General features: G+C 38.6%; 2 protein-coding genes across 3 annotated transcripts; both read left to right on the top strand.

Moving 5' to 3' along the window:
* Nucleotides 1-1,679: 1,679 nt before the first annotated feature.
* LOC306896490 (uncharacterized protein) lies at nucleotides 1,680-8,102 on the top strand. The gene is made up of 6 exons (XM_079460553.1): nucleotides 1,680-1,889; nucleotides 2,033-2,076; nucleotides 2,358-2,520; nucleotides 2,639-2,682; nucleotides 2,963-3,071; nucleotides 7,151-8,102. The coding sequence occupies exons 1-6, from the start codon at nucleotides 1,745-1,747 to the stop codon at nucleotides 7,330-7,332; spliced, it is 687 nt and encodes a 228-aa protein (XP_079316679.1). The 5' UTR covers nucleotides 1,680-1,744; the 3' UTR covers nucleotides 7,333-8,102.
* A 2,362-nt stretch (nucleotides 8,103-10,464) lies between these two features.
* mpp4b (MAGUK p55 scaffold protein 4b) lies at nucleotides 10,465-18,263 on the top strand. Of its 2 annotated transcripts, XM_079460551.1 has the most exons (21): nucleotides 10,465-10,684; nucleotides 11,092-11,179; nucleotides 11,269-11,390; nucleotides 11,549-11,626; nucleotides 11,891-11,974; nucleotides 12,090-12,221; nucleotides 13,974-14,055; nucleotides 14,143-14,228; nucleotides 14,376-14,447; nucleotides 14,783-14,979; nucleotides 15,103-15,161; nucleotides 15,238-15,255; nucleotides 15,335-15,373; nucleotides 15,463-15,483; nucleotides 15,708-15,749; nucleotides 16,127-16,306; nucleotides 16,409-16,489; nucleotides 16,564-16,657; nucleotides 16,757-16,865; nucleotides 16,972-17,106; nucleotides 17,326-18,263. In XM_079460551.1, exons 2-21 carry the CDS (start codon nucleotides 11,122-11,124, stop codon nucleotides 17,515-17,517), a joined length of 1,881 nt encoding a protein of 626 aa, XP_079316677.1. In that variant the 5' UTR covers nucleotides 10,465-10,684; nucleotides 11,092-11,121; the 3' UTR covers nucleotides 17,518-18,263. The 2 variants fall into 2 exon arrangements, with proteins under 2 accessions (XP_079316677.1, XP_079316678.1); XM_079460552.1 differs by lacking the exon at nucleotides 10,465-10,684 and having other exon boundaries at nucleotides 10,986-11,179.
* The last annotated feature ends 2,004 nt before the right edge of the window (nucleotides 18,264-20,267 follow it).

Genomic DNA, 20,267 nt, shown 5'->3' with positions numbered 1-20,267 from the left:
AAACAATTATTATTTTACATTTGACAAATATTGGTAGTTTTAAGATGTTCAGATTATTGAAATGAATTGAGATGAATGGATCTTTTGTCCGACATTTTGTTTTTATGAAATGTTTTGAGGATAACTTAACGTTACAGCGCACGCGGTCATATCATGCTCGGTGCCATAGCAACGCGGGTAAAACCCTATAACTGCTAACCCGAGTTAAACCCTAACGCTAACCCGAGTTAAACCCTAACGCTAACCCAAGTTAAACCCTAACGCTAACCCGAGTTAAACCCTAACCGCTAACCCGAGTTAAACCCTAACCGCTAACCCGAGTTAAACCCTAACCCGAGTGCAAATAAGAGAAACGATCAATAACTTCTAGCGTCGCACTTTAGAAACAACAAGACGTTAGAAAAGATAAACATGTGTTTGTTGACAGAAAAGTGACTTTATAGAAAGAGTGCAAAAACAATACACTTTTTTCCAATGTGTATTATTTATGACAAATTACCTGCATACAGAGGAATGCTCATAATGCATATCTTCATTCAAAGTACAGTTATCAATATCTTACCTTGCCAGAGGAACAGCTTGTAATAACTGATGGCACCACCACCTCGTGATTGCAGGCATATCAGACTAATAGATGCCAATTGAAAATCTTAGTCATTAAATTTGGAATCACTTTTGTAGTCCATTCTGGTGATCAAATAACTAGAAATGGATAAATATTCCACAGTCAGTCCCTCGAAGCTGAAGTGGTGCACCCTGTTAATTAAGAGTGGACGTACAGTGGGCTATATAGTGTATTCTGAATATATTATAGGATGACATTTCACTGCTAATGATAATGGTTTAGATGCCAAGTTAAAAGCTGTAGCTCAAAGTCACTCAGGAAGGACATAGTCCAAATACAAGGTGAAATATGATTTGCTAAGTTTTTAAAACAAACCAATACAAGCAATTATTACAACAATAAATCTGGAGCAGTCATATGTAAGAAGACAAGTTTAACATGCTATATTATACCATGGTCAGTCTCAACACTGGATTCTTATTAGCTGGAAGGTGTTGTGCATTTAACCAGTTTACTGCACAAGTAATTCCAGTCTAGTTGGCATAGACACATCATATTTCCAAAATCAATGAGTTTTCTCTATTAATGGTGGCATGACCATGATAATCCATGCCTGTTTTCACATATGTGTGCTTCATTTCGGGTGCTTTTTCATCTCCATGTCACGCATTCAAATAATTCCCCACAGATTAACGTGACATGTAACGTCAGTTAGGTTCTTGGGTTTTTGACGCTAACGTTAAACTATGCACGATTGCATATTCAGGGACTCAAAAATAGCTAAGAAAACATTTGCACACAACTAAAAGTATTTTTATTCTTTAAAGATCCTTTTTTGCATACTCCGACTACCTCCAACTGTCTCTGACTCTCCGCCATCTTCCCGTGTGGGGCGCATCACGTGCTGCACAGCAGTGTAGTTCGAGGCTGAAGCTCCTCCTCGCTGGACATTGAAGCTCCTCCTCGCTGGACGTCTAGAGAGGAGGAGCTACAAGAAAGCTCTGCAGCGAGTAGCCTCTCGTTTGTTGTGATTTGAATGAAGTGTTGCGATGACCTCATCTCATACGTCACTAAGAAAGTCTTCAAAAGCCCACGCGCAGAGTCAGAAGTCTCTCTTCACTCGACGGCTGTTGCTCTAAAGCTGTTTTTCTGCTGACAAACGACATTTATCGACTAGAAATGAGCGCAACGGAGAATGATCGACGCTCCCGGTTGGGAAAAGTGTTGTATGATTTCCTTTTCAAGCCGGTTATCATCGACTGCAACTGCGAAAAGTGTAAACGTGAAGAATCACCTGAGATCGACTCCTACATGTCTGTCACAGGTAAACAAAAACATGTTTGTGTAACGTTATTTGTGGCTAATGTGTCATCTGCCAAATCTATACTGAAATTCATCAACGTTTAATACATTTAACTGAAGAACGACGTCTGTTTAGTAAATGTATGTTTTTCTTTTCATATACAGCAAAAACAAGCTCGGTGTCACTTATGGAACAAAACAACATGAAGGTAAATGTCCTTTCTTCTCATTTCCTTTAATATCAAAGTCAAAAGAAGACATTGCTTTGATAATATTGAGCTGTTTAATAACCTGTAAATGATTCATATTGCCTGTAAAACCATTATATTCATTAACATTGATGTTAACCAAACAAAGTACTAATATTAAAAGTGCTTCTTTATGTTTGTCTAAAGTGTCTTATTTGTCAGTGTATCACATGTTTATATGAATGTATTGACAGCTGTACAAGAGCTTATTTTGTCTTTTTTCTTTAATTCTTCTTGATCAGTTTGCTCCTCCTAAAAAAGGGAAATTGAGAAGGATGGCAAAAGCGGTTAAAAACTTTTGCCTGCCGGTAGTAACCGACTACTCGGGTGACGACTGTGATCCTTTAATATCTGCTGAGCTCGACGACCAGATCTTAAGTGGAGAATCTGAGGAGTTTGTCACATGTAAGAACCTTTTTCTCTATATGTGGCTCATGTCAATTCTGCCCAGCGACGTATAAAATACATTTAACCAAAGAACGACGTCTGTTTAGTAAATTGATGTTTTTCTTTTCATATACAGCAAAACTAAGCTTCGAGTCACTTATGGAACAAAACAACATGAAGGTAAATGTCCTTTCTTCTCATTTCCTTTAATATCAAAGTCAAAAGAAGACATTGCTTTGATAATATTGAGCTGTTTAATAACCTGTAAATGATTCATATTGCCTGTAAAACCATTATATTCATTAACATTGATGTTAACCAAAGAAAGTACTAATATAAAAGTGCTTCTTTATGTTTGTCTAAAGTGTCTTATTTGTCAGTGTATCACATGTTTATATGAATGTATTGACAGCTGTACAAGAGCTTATTTTGTCTTTTTTCTTTAATTCTTTTTGATCAGAATGCTCCTCCTAAAAAAGGGAAATTGAGAAGGATGGCAAAAGCGGTTAAAGACTTCATTTTGCAGCCGGTAATAATCGACTGCTCGTGTGAAAAGTGTAAGCCTAAAGGTAACTGAGGTGCTCCCCTGGTAACACAACCTTTCTATGTGTATAAGCCACAGAAACCTTATAAACATTATACACTCACTTTTCTATAAGATTCCTTCATAGCTTTTATAATGTTAGTTAGAATGTGAATTAGCTTTTAGCAGGTTGCCGTTTGTTGTTAGATTTTAGAATGTGGTGTTTATTTGTTTTTAGCAGGTATATTTGAGAAGGTTTGTTTGTGTTTGTCTTAGAGTAGCTGGTGTTTGTTTGGGTTTGTCACTTTTCTATGTATAAGCCACAGAAACCTTAAATATTATACACTCACTTTTCTATGTATAAGCCACAGAAACCTTAGAAAAGTGAGTGTATAATGTTTATAAGGTTTCTGTGGCTTATACATAGAAAAGTGAGTGTATAATGTTTATAAGGATTCTGTGGCTTATACATAGAAAAGTGAGTGTATAATGTTTATAAGGTTTCTGTGGCTTATACATAGAAAAGTGAGTGTATAATGTTTATAAGGATTCTGTGGCTTATACATAGAAAAGTGAGTGTATAATGTTTCTATGTATAAGCCACAGAAACCTTATAAACATTATACACTCACTTTTCTATAAGATTCCTTCATAGCTTTTATAATGTTAGTTAGAATGTGAATTAGCTTTTAGCAGGTTGCCGTTTGTTGTTAGATTTTAGAATGTGGGGTTTATTTGTTTTTAGCAGGTATATTTGAGAAGGTTTGTTTGTGTTTGTCTTAGAGTAGCTGGTGTTTGTTTGGGTATTTTGATGTCATGGTGTTTTATCAACTTCTTATGCATCCATGTTTTATGTCCCGGTTCCCGGGCACTCCTGAGATTGACAGATCCAGCTCTGAGGATTTCCGCCTGATGACCTTTCTCGATTTTTTTTTGTTCACTTTTCTTTAACACTTAGTAGCTGGTAGTATCGAAAAATCGAATAGATTAAATATGTCATAGTAGCAGTAAATTAATTATAATTTTATATATAATCTGATGCAATTCTTAAAGCATTGTAGCAAGCTAGAGCCGATTGACGCTCATCTGCATCTCATCTAAATTTGACACATTTGTTTAATAACCTGTTAGTTTGTAATCAGTTCTTTTTCGCAGATATTTTATCCACCTTATGATACATTTGCTATAGTACCATAAATTAATAATTTTTCTTTTTGTCACTACTTAATGTATTAATACGTATTTAATTTAAAGCTGCACAGTAAACCTGAAGGCTCATATCGGTTTAATCTATTAGAAGTAGCAAAGTAATAATTAGAAGTAGAATGGCTTAACCAACCAAAACAAAATCCGTAACATATAGCCATCTCATCCTAAAAACACCGTAATATAGAGACTGTTCCTGTCCCTCGCGCTAGTAAATATAAAAAAGTACGTAAACCATTGACAGGATATTTCATTTATGTAAATCAAATACCCTTGACCCTTGGGATTTAACTAACTATAGACCTAAATCACATCTACCTTTCATTTCTAAAGTTTAAAACTAAAAATTATGTGCTTGAGAGTAAAACAAATTATTTCGTAATTAAAAAATAAAAGATTGCAAACAAATCTGAAATTGATCAAATTATTAGCATTGCGTACAAATCAGAAATTTTTTCTTTGTCTTTGTGCACTTTCATCCCTAACTTTCATCCCTAAACTACAAATATTGCTCTCTTTTTTGCGGGTTTAAAACGTATTCTTGTAAGTTGAAAACTTTTGCTTGCGAGTTGAATTGTTTCTTTTGCGATTAATGCTGTATCTCAGTGGGCGGTCCCTACCCAACAAGATGAAAGAGCTTTTCCTATTGGTCATTCTGATTGAAGTGACAATATGTAATACGTAATATACGACTATATTACGGTGTTTTTAGGATGAGATGGCTATATGTTACGGATTTTGTTTCTACTTCTAATTATTACTTTGCTACTTCAAATAGATTAAATCGATTAAATTTATAAAAAAGAAAAAAAAAAATACTAACCTCACTATTCTTAGCTTTTATACTGTACTAGGCTTTAATGGACTAGTTTGATGCACTTATGTATTTTGTTGCCCATGTTGTTATAATTGCTTCCAATGTTTCCTCATCTGTAAGTCGCTTTGGATAAAAGCGTCTGCTAAATGTAAATGTAAATGATCACGCCCACTACGTTTTCTCCTGCCGTCGGTCTGGCAGAAGAGCGAGTTTCCAGCAGAAATGGCGAACAACAGTTTGTTGTTCGTTAGCTAAGCCTGTCTGAGTCTGTAGACTGACCAGCCAGTCACCGGGCATTTCATGCAGAAAATCGCCTGATTCCGGTGTTGTGTCCAATTTGGATAACAACTCCCCTCATTTAAATTGCTGGGAGGTTAGCTAAACCGGTCCCTGGCCGGTCGATCGGATCGATCACTAGTTTGAACATTTTCCATAATCTGTCTGTAAATTTAATTTATCCCCCAGGACACGTCGCCCCTTTAGGGTATACATTAATTTAAAAAAGAATGCCTGTTTGGCAATGCATATTTAAATGTTAACCACATTTATGATTACCTAATGCTGACTTTTCACTAATTGGGGGCTCAGACAAATAGCTAACGTATTGTTGGCTAATCAGCGCTAACACAAGTTACAGACAGGCTTAGCTAACATCACGTATTTAGATGGGAAAGCACAATAATTGCATTCACTTGACACGGAGTTTAAGATATTAAATTAGTTATCTTCCCTTATATACGTAAACAAACTGTTGTTCGCCATTCTTGCTGGAAAAACAAACAATTCAACTTGCAAGCAAAAGTTTTAAACCCGCAGAAAAGAGAGCAATATTTGTAGTTTCGTGATGAAAAGATTTTGAAGTGCACAAAGACAAAGAAACAATTTCAGATTTGCACGCAATGCAAATAATTTGATCAATTTCAGATTTTTTGCGATCTTTTATTTTTTTTTATTACAAAATAATGTTTTACTCTCAAACACAGAATTTTTGATTGCAAAAAAAGACACAAAAAAACTCCATACACATCACAGTACAGATGCTCTGATCAGAATAACTAATTATTTGCTTTTGGCATCTGATCGTGGCTGCATCTCGTTACCTGTGCGATTTGAGGAAAATATCTTATGGGGGTTATTTTTACAGACATTGCGATTTGCGATTACATGTTTCTTAGTAAAGCTTCAGCTCAATATTGACAACAGTGTGAAGCACAGTATGGGTATAGTTACCCTGCTGAAATAAAACAATAAAAACCATTACAAAAATTCGAATCGTTTCCATTAAAAGTATTACAAAATGAATGTGTGTGTTTTGGTTATTATTCAAATAGGAATTACTGTTGTTCTATTGGTTCCCAGCTGCCAGATTACTTCACATCTATAAAATCCCAAAACCAGTGTACTTTATTATAGTTTCCATTACAACTAATACAACCCTTTAATCCATAACGTTTATCTTTTGTGTTAGTGAATTATTAAAATATTACCTAAGTTACATTTTAAGTATTTGGGATTTTAAAAACAAGTAGAAAATGTCTGAATGTTTTGTTATCCAAGTGAAATTAGTATAACCGTACAATAGAATTTACATTTGTGTAAAACGCAAAGCCGCGCGTGCGTCAAGCCTCGTCCATATTGCCAGATGAGCTTGAGGAGACTTGCGGTGTGGAGCCGGACTCCAGTATAAAGGAGCTTTAGGAAACAGGCTGTGTGCCATCAAGTTTAAATGGCTCTTCCGCGAGATGCGGGATACACTTAACACGCGAATGTCATACATGCTGTGTGTGAGGTCTTCTGAATTGGAATTTTCTTTAGTATTTATTTGCATGATATGATCGATCTGACTCTGCAGATGCCATAATCGCTCTCTCTCTCTCCCGCTTTCTGTTTATTCGTCACTTCCTGTTTGCTGAGAGCGCGTGGTTTGAGCCGGAGCTTTTTCAAACCTATTCTTAATACATCGTTTATTTTTGTTATCTTAAAGATTTGTGTTTTAAATTGTTATTCACCAAGGGTGGAACTTATAACCTTAAGTATATCCCATACAAAAATCATTGTTAAATGCGCTGATAAGTTACTTGTATCGGATCATTCTCTATTAGCTCTCAGGCTGTTAGCATTACCAGCCTGCTTACTGCTGAACTCACCTGACCCAACTGCCGCCACCAGTCTTCGAGATCCCGACCAGGAGCCGCTTTGCAGCCCTCTAGGAGACTACGATGACCAAAGCGTTGCATTCAGACTCATTCGTACGGAATGTACGTGCTTCCTCCACAAAAGGTAAGGTGCACACTCATTGTTTTCCTGGCGCTTGTGTTCTTGATGTCTCTGTGCAGGTACCTGCGATCCTGAAGGACGACACTCGTGGGGGTGCACGGCATCAGGATGCGGCAGTCGGAGATCCTGAAGAGAGACTTCAGCAGTCTGACTACTGTAATGCACCACTTAGTGTTTGTCCTTCATCAATAAACAAACTACAGTTAGTTCAGAACGCAGCTGCCAGAGTTCTAACCAGGTCCAGAAAATACCATCACATAACCCCAATGTTATCAACCCTTCACTACACATCAAGTATCGTATTGACTTTAAAGTTCTTTTAATCACTTATAAAGCCTTAAAGGGTTTAGCCCCTACCTTCCTAACAGAGCTTCTATCACACTACAACCCATCACGCTCTCTAACATCTCAAAACTCTTTTGATAACACCTAGAATAACTTAATCCACCAAAGGGGGTCGAGCTTTCTCATACGTAGACCCTAAACTCTGGAATAACCTTCCTGATACTATTCGAGGATCAGACACACTCGCCCAATTAAAATCTAGATTAAAGACACATCTTTTGAGCCAGACATTCACTTCATGCAAAATATGCTAAATAAACCACCGGGAGACTGCTGACATTAGATATTATTTACTAGAATAATTTAGTTTGTTCTATAAACACCACGTACTGTGCTCCGTTTTCATTTTTTTGTGTTTTTTCAGATTTTCCCTGTAAAGCCGATTTGGAACAATGCACATTGTGAAAGGCGCTATATAAATAAAATTGAATTGAATTGAAGTTTGTTTTTTCTAATGATGTGATTTGTGCACAGGGCTCAATCTTAGGGCCTCTGCTCTTTGCACTGTACATGTTACCTCTTGGAGATATAATTAAGAGTCACTTAAGAAAGTTTATTCTGCTATTGTGATGATACTCAATCTACTTTTCCTCAAGGCCTCACGAAACACAGAAGTTTATCAGAATAAAGGGATGCATAGTTGTCTTTGCATAGTTGTCCACCACATATTTAACAGCCCTACCGCGTTGCAATGAGTGTCTGTGTTTCGTGGTTGCACCATCCCTGGCTGTTTTATCGGTTTATTTTCCCCATGCTAACTTGCGAGCAACATACAGATGTGTACAGATACAGATTTGGTGGCTCTTATCTTTTACAGGACTCAAACCGTCATATGAATGGAAATATATATTTGGAAATGATATCCAAATGACATGCACAGTAAAAGTAGATCGGGTGGAGATATACGTATATAGGGAACGTGTTATGGGAATTATGCGCATGGCCGGTTTTATAATGTGAAAACTTCTGTGAGTAAAACAACGAAAGAGAAAGACAACAGAGCTCAGAATTATAAAATAGCGGTGTGTTCTGCAACACACAGAGAAGCAGAAGAAAAAAAGATTTACACCCAATAAAACAACATCTGCACTGATTTCTTTCACATCCAGAGACGACCTCTACCTCCACTAGAATAGTCTTTGTGCCATTAACCAGGATCAGTCATCTCACTGAAGCCTTAATTTAGGCTGCATTATTTAGATCAACCGGAACCAGGAACACTTCCTATAACAACTGATGCACTTGTAGAACGGTATTCTGCTCTCAGTTGTCTTATCTCACTGTTCCGAGGTCTGTAACCAGTCCACATGGTGGGGCTAAAAAAAGAGAGGCGACCTGACAAGTCCCCACTACACAACAAATTTGCAACTGCAATTAGAATATTAAGATAATGTTAAATCCATCATCTACCTCCTTTTTTAGCCTAGTTGTGCAAGCACGGTCGAGCTCTCGGTCGAGAGATGCAGCAGTAGTGCCAGAGGAGAAGTGGTTCCCCATGCTGGGCCTGTGTTCTCTCAAGGATTTTTCACACTGGCTGCACTCATTTTGCTCGCTGGGGGACTGCTGACATCAGCATATAATTTTGTACTCGTTTATATTATTTGTAATTCAACATTTTGTGTGAATTATGACTACCTCATATAGGTATTTATAGTCTGTATAATATACTACCCATCCCAAAACAAATCACACATTCTAATATTATGTTGGTCCGCCTTCAGCTTTGATTACGGCACGTTTTTCCTGTGACATCGTTTCGATTAGCTTCTGGAATGTATTCACGTCCAACATTTATTCCTGTCCAGAGTTGCATTCATTTTTCCGCAAGATCTTGTATTGATGATGCGAGAGTCGGACCACAGATCAAAGTCTTCTCCACCACATCTCAAAGATGCTCAATGGGGTTAAGTTCTGGACTCTGTGGTGGCCAATCCATGTGTGAAAAGGATGTCTCGTGCTCCCTGAACCACTCTTATATAATTTAGGCCCAATGAATCCTGGCATTGTAATCTTGGAATATGCCGGTGCCATCAGGGAAGAAAAAAACAATTAATGGAATAACCTGTTCATTCAGTATATTCAGCTGACCTCATTCTTTGGGCACATAATGTTGCTGAACCTAGACCTCCAATCCGATGGGGGTCTCTTGCCTGCTTGATGAGTTAAATAATAAATAATAAATCTTAAAATTTCATTTCAAATATTTTTAACTTGAGTTCACGTGTCAAAGCTCTTGTGTAAATAAACTTGTCTTTGAACTTGAACTATATTGTGCTCCTCGTCCAATGTACCTTATTCACACAAGAGAATTAAATTCTGTTGTTTGAGGAGTATTTCCAATTCCCAGCATGCTTTGCGCGAGACTCCATTACGAGAGAACAATAATACGGATGCTCTTAATGCTTTACTACTCAAGGGGATGCCATGACACGTTGTGCTGGTAAAATAAGGTTAAAAAATTCGAATTAGCTATAGCGAGCTATACCAGGCTCTCTGATTGGCTCATCCCTAGACATGTGCAGTGAGGAATGTCAGATGAGGATGGAAAAGTTAAATAGCATTTTTCTTACTACCGGAATCATCCCAAAATGCTGTTCATATTATCATAATGAAGTGTGTTTCTCATCTCTTCTTTTAGAAAAGCAATCAAAAAACAGGCAAAACATCTTCCAGAGGAAACTTGCACGCATATCAACTCACTTCACAATTTGCCCGTCTCCCTCTCTCTCTCTCTCTCTCTCTCTCTCTCTCTCTCTCTCTCTCTCTCTCTTCTCCCGCCCCATCTGACTCATTTGCTTGTGAGAGATTAAGCAGGATAGAGACGGATTACGCTTCTCTGAGGACTTCTCCATACTCATCATATATCATTCACTCTATTCCTTTCTCTACAGCAGCGTATTTAAGAAATCTACATAAAAATTGACCATCAAACTAAATAAAACCAGAAAGAGCTCTCCAGTTCATTAAACTTCCCTAAAGAGGGAACACGAGCCGTATGTGAGAGAAGATCTGAGGTGAGTGAATGGGATTTACTGCTTAATTCTCTCCGTCTGAATGCGTGTTTGTGCCTGCTGTCTCTTGTGTATTTATAAGGGATGAAGGAGTTTTCTTTCTTTTAATCTGCATGTGATCCAGTGATGGTCATTGAGCATTCAGCATTGTTTAGTGTAAACTCCTGCAGTAGGATCAGATTTGGATATGCAAATGACAACACGCTCTCTAGAAACATGGAGGCAGTAGCAGTTTGTTGAAAGAAGAAGCGATTTTCATTCATTCATTAAATGCATCTGAAAACAGAACTTTCAATTATGAATATGCCTGTTGTCAAATGTTATTTAGGAAATGTCAGCGTAGACGTGTTTGGGTCGAAGATGATGTAATTGTATCTGATGAGGGTCAGCGTGTTTCTCTTCTTCTGTAGTTTGATGCTCAGGTCACTTCAGGACTCAGAATGAGACCAGCCATGGAAACTGATCCTGTGTCCGGTCCGATGGAAATGGGAGACAACGGTGAGAAAACACTGACACATCATTCAAATCTATTTGACCGAAGTTGTTACCCTGCGCAACATGTGTTTGTGTGTTTTTGTGTTCTACAGGTCTGACACAGATCTTGGCCCATGTAGTCTCTGGGATGAGGGGCTCTATAAATAAAGATATAAGAGGGGTTGAACTATTGCACAGTCTACTCAACGCCCCCTGGCTACAGTCACTACTGAAGGTACAGATATACTCGATGTGATAGACACTTATGGAAAGCAAAACACAGCGATGTCAGTATGCAGTTTTTTGTATTCCTGGGAATCAAACCTCCGGCTGGATTAACATCTTTTTCTCTCAATTATGACCGAGGGTTCATGTCTCTCCTGTTGTCTACAGATATATGAATGTCTACAGCAGCACCTGAAACATTCTCCCAGACCGTATCTCTCTTATTCATCTGGACTGACTTTACAGGTCACTGTACTTTATTTTTAGATTTGATATCTGTTTGTAGCTTCTTCACGCATATTCTTTTTGAAGTTATTTCGCAATAAGCAAAAGCTCTGCCCATTGCCAGAAACGTGGCACAATTTAGCCACTACACAACCTCTACATTAAGAAATGTAAAAAGGCATTGATAAAATATTTGTTTCTTAAGTTTGAGAAGTTTCAGAGATAGAAGATCGTACGTTCAGAACATTTGAAGCTCTTGTCGTGACTCTAGATCTGTCGCTTTAGATTCTCTCAGATCTGCTGGCAATCTCGAACCCTTCAGATGAAGCTCGTGAACTCTACAGTCTCCTGAGTCAACCGCACCTACAGGTGAACATTCAATTCAGACTTTATGATTATGAACCTGTATGTGATCAGACACAATATCTTCTTTACTCCAGCGTGTATTTATATCATATTTAAAGAGGCGGTTTGTGTTTTTCAGGCTCTTCTCTCAGCTCATGACACGGTGGGTCTGAGAGACTACGAACCAGAACTGCCTCCATTACCCAAAGATCTACCTGAGGACGAGGAGGCCATGAGGATCGTCTGTCTGGTGAAAAACAATCAGCCGCTGGTGAGCATGACCGCAAAGAGGAGTGGCAGGCAAATCTAAAGCTTGTTTTTACTGACCTGTCATTTATTTAGCCGTCTCTTGTTGTCAGAGTCTTTCAAATCAATGGCAACAAGGTACAGAGTCTTATTTAACAGTTTGCGCACTTACGCATAAGAAAAAAAACATCTTTAATATCTGACTGACATCTTAATGACACCTGTCAAGTGTTTTATTAGTCACTGTGTGTTGTGATGGATAGACGAGAGACGGTCGAGGTTTCAGAAGTCATTGGGACACTTTAAGACAAACGACACACAATGGATTCTTCTCAGCTGGTGGACGATTGGATAAAGGTTTAGAAGCCATGTTCATAGACACCTATGCTTACAAATCTGTCTCTCCAAACGTTGTTGCATCTTCCACCAAACGCTGTCTGAACTCTCATGGCAGTGCATTATGGGAACAAAGCTCGAGTTGCTCTGCTCTCTGTGAATGTGACTCGAATGCCACTGGTAAGAACCCATAATCCCATTATTCACCAACAATTGTGAGTTGTATCTTTCATCTGAACGCTTGATCTAATCTGTGTTCTTTGTCTTTATCTCTACTCATCGCACCATTCTTCCTCGTTCTTTCTCTGAAGATGATGTAGACAGTGACGTTGGTCAAACTTTGTCTCCATGGGCCTCCTCTCGCCGCTGTCATACTTCTTCCGAAACAAAACTTCACGCCCGAACCGCTCCCCCGAGTCCGGGGCACTGTCATCGAGAATCCATTGCATGCTCCCATACAAGGTCAGAAAAGGAGGAGGGTCTGGAAGAGTTGAGGAGCACATTGAAACATGCAACCGGATGCATTGAGCGCAGTACTGAAAACATCCAGGTGCTCGGTGAGAGAATGCTCGCCATGAGCGATTGCATGTCTGAGAGCATGCAGGAAAACTCTGAGGCTATGACGCTGCTAACGCATGTGGTGGAGAAGCTTCAGGAAGCTCTCGCCACAGAAAACAGCACTTCAGTAGTTCACGGTGGAGTTCTCGCAAGAAATGTGACTCATAGTAATGCATGTAAAAATGCAGTTGCAATAAATGCGAGCGCTGTGGAAAACAGGACCGGCGGGACATCGTTTAGTGTTCCAAACAGTCCAGCTCTTGCATCATCCACCCACTGTTCCTGTTGTTCTTCTTCATCTTCTTCTTCATCCACCATCACTCTCCATAAACAGCCGATGATTCCAAAGGAGAGATGTTTTAGCCACGCCTCCAATACGGCATCACTCAAAGGCAGAGTGGAAGTAAACCCATCACCATCTCACAGGATGACCAATGGCTCTTCACAGAACCAAAAAGAGATGAGCAGCACATTTGGGAGTCCCTCCAGCCAGAAGAGAACCAAAAAACGCAAATAAAGCATCTTCAGCGTTTCCATGGTTACTAACATCCTGATTCTTCCTGTCTCAGGCATGCTGTTCTCTCAAAACTTTGTTATGTATGCATCATTTTATCACCACCCTTCATACCAGTGACCATGGTAACAACATCAGTGCTCGTCCAGTCTGTCAGAAAGATGTTGGTTGTCCCTCATCTTTACATTTATTTCATCATGTTCTGATTTTCACGTAACACATCGCCGCCCCGTTGTCTCTCATGAATAACGGTCCTTTGCATGTCACACCCATCAGATGTGATACTAATGTTTGTTAACAGCGTGTTTCGTGTCAGATGAATCCTTGTAGATTTTTGATTGATATCTTTTGGGGGGGGGGGGCATTTAGGGAGCGACGATCAGACGAGATGATGTGACGGGGGAAATCTACATCGCTCGAGTTATACACGGAGGACTCGCTGACCGCAGTGGTGAGGACTCCTCTGCTCTCACTGAACATCTCATGTGAACTTGACACACACTTACTGTATGTCTCATTGATGTGCTTTCTGTTAAAGGTCTCTTGCATGCTGGAGACAGACTGGTGGAGGTCAACGGTCATCCTGTGTTTGGACTGGAACCAGAACAGATCATACAAATTCTGGTTAATTCTCGCACACACATCGTACACATGTACAAGATGCGTATATTGAAAATGAATGCTAAATAAAAAAATAATGAGATGAATAACGAAACGAGATGGATTTCCTATGTTAAGTTCATAATATTGTTTCTTAATTTCTAATCGCAGGCTCATTCTCAGGGAACCATAATGTTCAAGTTGGTTCCCATCACCGACAGACCGGTTAACAACCAAACCATGGTGAGCCATCAAACGTCATCATTAGAACTGTTCATAACAGAAAGCTCTTGACCCTGTGCTTTTATTTTAAGAGCCATCTTCACTTCCAGCTTATTTATACCGTGCTCTTCACATTGTTTAAATGAACAGGACGTATTTTTCATAAAAAATGTACATTAAGAAAACCAACTGAAAAGATCAAATAAGTTACACTTCTCAGATACAGAGTACACTGCATTGGGAACTGCTTCTTCTAATGCAGTGTGCACTAAATAATATTATTACATTAATACAGTATTCACAGTGTAGTATGCATAGGTCTGTGTGACTTCTGTAACGTCTTTGCTCTTCGTCAGCTGTACGTGCGCGCCATGGTGGACTACAACCCTCGGGTGGACCCGTCCATCCCCTGTGCTGATGCTGGTGTGGCCTTCAGGAAGGGAGAGATCCTGGAGATCGTGGACCAGACAGACGCCCTCTGGTGGCAGGCCATCAAACTGCCTAGCGTCTCTGCCTGCGCCGGCCTCATTCCTTCCACAAACCTGCTCAAAAGGTCCTTTCAACGTCAACAAGGGTTATCGCACAATGACAGGATGAATACACATATACTGTACATGGGCTATGATGTGACAGGATTTAAAGGCTTCATATGTATGACCAAAATGTGTGTGTGTAGGAAGCAGAAAGAGGTGTGGTGGTCTCAGCCTTGTCAACCTCACAGCTGCGTCACATCCTGTGAGTATACACTGTACATGCATTCATAACGCAATATAAAACCCTGCTGTCATATATTGACCATCTTTTGTTTCAGTAAGCACAGTGGATGAAGGTGAGCGTTTAACATTACTCCTGAAGCAGACTTCTCCTCATTTTGACTTGTGTCTAAACTTGTGACTGGTGTGTTTTAGAGGAGGACATTGCCATTGATGACAAATGCATAGAAGCAGGTAAAAGCGTTCAACTGTGTGAATGCTGCTAACATTTCACTCTTTATATGTGAACATTTCATCACATTATAAACATCTCTCTTTCTCAGATGAGGAGGCATTTGAATCTGGTAGGTAAGTCCTGACTTATCAGGAGAGAAAGAACAGCAGACAGGATTTAAGCATATTTTGTTTAAGTTTTCTGTTTATGTAAAATGCTAAATGCATTTTCATGCTCTCAGAAGAATTAAAGGATGGTGAGTACCAAAAAAGCATGAAAATGATTTTGCATTCACTAGATTTTCTGTGCATTTCAGCATTAGATGTATTGACAGTGTCTTGTGTCTTATTTCAGAAGAGAGCGAATTCAGCACCAACATTGATGGGATTTATTTGAGTGAGTTATTCTGACATTTCACAAATCTATCTTATATTCAAATATAATCGGCATGTCTAAAGCAGAACATATGGTTGATATTTATGTGTTTTAAATGATCAGCATCAGTGTGAATCTGTCCGTATACAAACATTTTTACAGTGTGCTGTATAGTTGTTGTTAGGACTATGGGTTACAATTTGCTATCAGTTTGGTTATAAAAATGTTTTTTACCCAGCCGTTGATGGGTTTGTTCAGTCACATGTTGGCAGGTGCCTTTGTTAAAATGATTAAGGATTAGGAGTAAATCTTGATATCACATTAATGTTTTTTATTTACATCAATGTCAAAAGTCAAAGACATTTCATTGATCGTGTATCTGATGGTGTGTTTGTCAGCTGGTTTCCGGAGAAGTCTTCGTCTCTGTCGCCGGCGGAGGGGTCAGGCTATTGGCACTTCTCAGTTCTGCTCTCTTCGCTGCCCTACAAGCTGTTACACTTCTCTGTCCAACTCATACGAAGAGGTGGTGCGATACCAACCCCATCCAGAACACACACATCGTCTAATAGCACTCGTGGGTGAGTATGGGTTTGCACACACGTGAGCTTCTACAACCAGACCGAAAACTGCATGTTGCAGCGTAACATGAACCAAATACTGAACCAAACATGTGCTATCAGGTCCTTCTGGGGTCGGTGTGAATGAACTCCGCAGGAGACTCATCGAGATCAACCCAAAGGTTTACCAAGGAGCGGTTCCTCGTGAGTTTTGTACATTTTGTGTCTTGAATATATTTGCACTTTACTCGTGGAAAAAAGAGTTTTTCTCTGTGCAGATACCACACGACCGCCCAAATCCCACGAGGAATCTCGGAGAGAATATCACTTTATTAGCAAAGAGCAGTTTGACAACATGATCTGCAATCGCAGGTGTTACATCGTGTCAAACGTGATTCGTGTAGATCATCATACTGTAGTGTTCATTTCATCAGTCATAGTGACATGTTTGTTTCTTCTCTCGTGCCTCAGGTTTATTGAGTTTGGGGAGTTCAGAGGTCATCTCTATGGCACAAGTGTAGATGCAGTTAAAGATGTGCTGGCCGCTGGAAAAATCTGTGTGATTGACATTGAACCTTACGTGAGCTTCACTTGACAATCTCTTCATTCACAATTACTGGCATTTATAATGTAGCTGGAATATTGAAGAAGAGGAAAAATGTACTTACTGTGTTTTCAACCTTCAGGCATTAGAGTCGGTGAGGTCTCCCGATCTAAGAGCTTATGTCATCTTTATAAAGCCCCCTTCTGCAGAACAGATGAAACATACACGGATGGATTCTCACATCATCACAAACTACTACATCAGCCGGCCCTTACAGGTGAAGTTGCTTCTGTAGATACGTACAGTGTGTTTAACAATGAATGTCTGACGTTTTTGTTTTATGGTGAACTGTTTGATTAAACGTCCCTTGACCCCATCTCTCTCTCTCTCTCTCTCTCTCCCTCTCTCTCCCTCTCTCTCCCTCTCTCCCTCTCTCCCTCTCTCCCTCTCTCTCCCTCTCTCTCCCTCTCTCTCCCTCTCTCTCTCTCTTTCTCAGGATGAAGACCTTCAGGAAATCGAGGATGCAGGACGTAAGATGGAGCAGCAGTACTGTCAGTTTTTTGATCATGTGATAGTAAATGACGGACTGCAGGCCGCATGTGTGCAGCTGTTGACAGCAGTGAGGAGAGCTCAGGATGAGCCGCAGTGGGTACCGGCCGCATGGATCAAACCAACAGAGAAGTCTTGAGAAGAGCAAACAGGACATGTCTTTGACTATGTTATTTTCACCTTACATGCTGAGAAAACTGTATGTGTTGTCTTCTTAGTCAAAATAAAAAATATGTTCTGTTCATCTTTGTTATTCATTTAAATATGAAAGAAATCTATATGGGCGTGCTGCACAAGGCTGCGCAGGTGAGCTTTTGCGACGCCAGTCATATAACAATATGGGCTTTGGCTGAACGAAGTGCACATCAATGTAAAGAGTGTCTGTCATATCGCTGACATGAAACATTTACATCTTAAAAATACCCATATTTGCCTCCTTTTCCCATAAAACCGGAAATTCCTCTGCCGACATCTTGCATAACTAGCGACTTAATCCCCCTAAAAGGGATATGGTGATTTTTTTAAGGTGACCAAAATGCTTGTTTTATAATCAACCTAATTCTTTCTCTATGTAAATGTTATATATAAATGTAAATTTTCTTATAGCAAACCTATTTTATAGTATTTCTACAAGAGATAAAACTGTATTGCAATATGAAAGCACAAATTTTTTCAACCTATTTCATTTGTAATTTCTTTTTTATTATTTGTGTAACTCCCTCTCCTGTCTTTGTTTTGTTTTATTATTATTCTCAATTTATTTTGTCTTGTCTTGTCTGTTTCGAGCTATGGTAATGTTTTATTTTCTCTCTTTTCATTAATCTAAGTGTTTCTTTATGTTTCTGTTGTAAGATTGTTTTGTTATAACACAATGTTCCATAAAGCAAATAAAAATAAAAATTAAATAAAAAAAATAAAAAATAAAAAAGGGATATGGTATTTTAATACTTATAATCCACTTCAAACTATACTTAGATTTAGGAAAACGTAGGAAAAAGAAACGTTTATATTCTTTGATCCAGAAAACTGCAGATCTCGTGAGTTCTTATGGCACTTTTGTATGGAGTTAATATTGTGCCTTAATTTAACAAACAAATCCAGCATTTGCAAACAAACTCAATTTGCTTTGCAAAGGGAAATCTCGCCTCGCAAACAAACAGAAAGCAATGTGCAAATACAAAGGTCCGTTTGAGCGAGAACGCAGATAATTAACAAATATAAATGATGTTTTACAAATTAAAACAAGCCATCCTACAAATTACTTGTAACCTGTGAACAAATACTAAACCTAGGGCATACAAATGCATTCCTGTCTGTTACGATTGTGAGACACTTGCCCTTTTAAGAGAATCTCTCGGGTCGATTTTCTCACAAATGTGTCCAGGCAGATTTTCTCACAAATGCAGTTGAGCAACTCCCTCTTCCAAAACAGCAGATGGCGCTATAGTGGATAATTTTAAGGTAGCGCCGAATGATTTGAAAACGCGTGCTTGCTTACAGATGACGAACATGAGCGGTGAACAGGTGAGTTTATGTCCTACTGAACATATAATTAACATTTTTGAGGTATTCACAATGCCAACACAACTTTAATAGTAAGATATTATTGTGACCGATCAGTGCAAAATCAGTAGTGAAGTTGCTGAAAAGCTAGGAAGTTCTTTCCATTAAAATAGATTTATCCATTCCGTTTATCCACTCTATTTCAGGGGATATAAAAAATATACTGTTATATAATTTGTGAAAATGATGATGAAATTGTTGCAGAGAACATTTAAAACGCAGAGGTGTATGAATATGTCATGTCACAATATTTTACAATACAAAAATACTAAATGCATTTTGGATGGCTGCAATATAGTTTAATAGTTTTAAGTTTAGACATTTAGGCCCAGTTTAAAAGACAGGAATTAGCCTTAATCAGGATTAGGCCTTAGTTCAATAAGAATAATAAAGTAGCTGTTATAAATTTACAGAAAAAATTATTACTGGTGTGCATCTTGAGACAAAACAATGACACTGGCATGTTTTAAAATATACCAGTTCAAGTTGCTTTCAGATAAAACCGCTCAAACATGCATTTTGGTCTAGGACTAGGACTGGTCTGTGAAACTGGGGGTTATTTTTGTATCAGACCTGTTAATGTCACATCAGATATGGTAAACCAAGAAAGGCACACATTTCAGCTTCCATGTACATACATGCATACATACATACAATATATTATTTAAATATATATATATATATAATTTAGAATACAATATTGAAATATTTTTTTAAATCTACTGAATGTAGACAGGAACAGAGTGCAAGCAAATTTCTGTGTTTTAGCTAACCAGAATGATGAATATTTATATTCTGTTGTCACCCTTACCTTGTCAATGGGGGAGAAGGACCAAGTATAGGACCAACTATAGCAGCTAAATAAGCAGTACTTGGTTTATCATGTTTTAAATGCAATAATTTAACTCCCTTTTGGATTTGCTCAAAGTTTTGTGAGTGTATTGTACTGTATTGAGAGATCAGTATCAATTATCAAACTCAATTATAAGACAAGTGTATTGTAACATGCCTGAAATAATGAAATCATTGTTATTATTTAATTTATTTTCTCTGTTTTTGTTATTTACAGCCAGAGTATGCACTCATTGAAAGTGCAGCAAGAAACTTGCTGTCGCTCATAACAGCAACAGCTGGTTAGGAACAGGTTCAGGGTCAAAGCCAACCCCGGGGTCTGAAAGGAAGAGCAATCTGATCAGAAAATGCACTAAACAACACCATTTCCTGTGTGCATATGAACTGTAAATAGTCTAGGTCCAGAGGTTGCCGACTGAGAATGTGGTGAAGTCGAGATTGAAGCCGATCCATCATTATGCGAACTACCTGGGA

Source organism: Barbatula barbatula, assembly GCF_947034865.1.
Source record: "Barbatula barbatula genome assembly, chromosome: 7".
In the NCBI taxonomy this organism is placed as follows: Eukaryota; Metazoa; Chordata; class Actinopteri; order Cypriniformes; family Nemacheilidae; genus Barbatula; species Barbatula barbatula.
The sequence above is the reverse complement of the archived record's forward strand: the minus strand, read 5'-3'. Positions and strand labels throughout refer to the sequence as shown.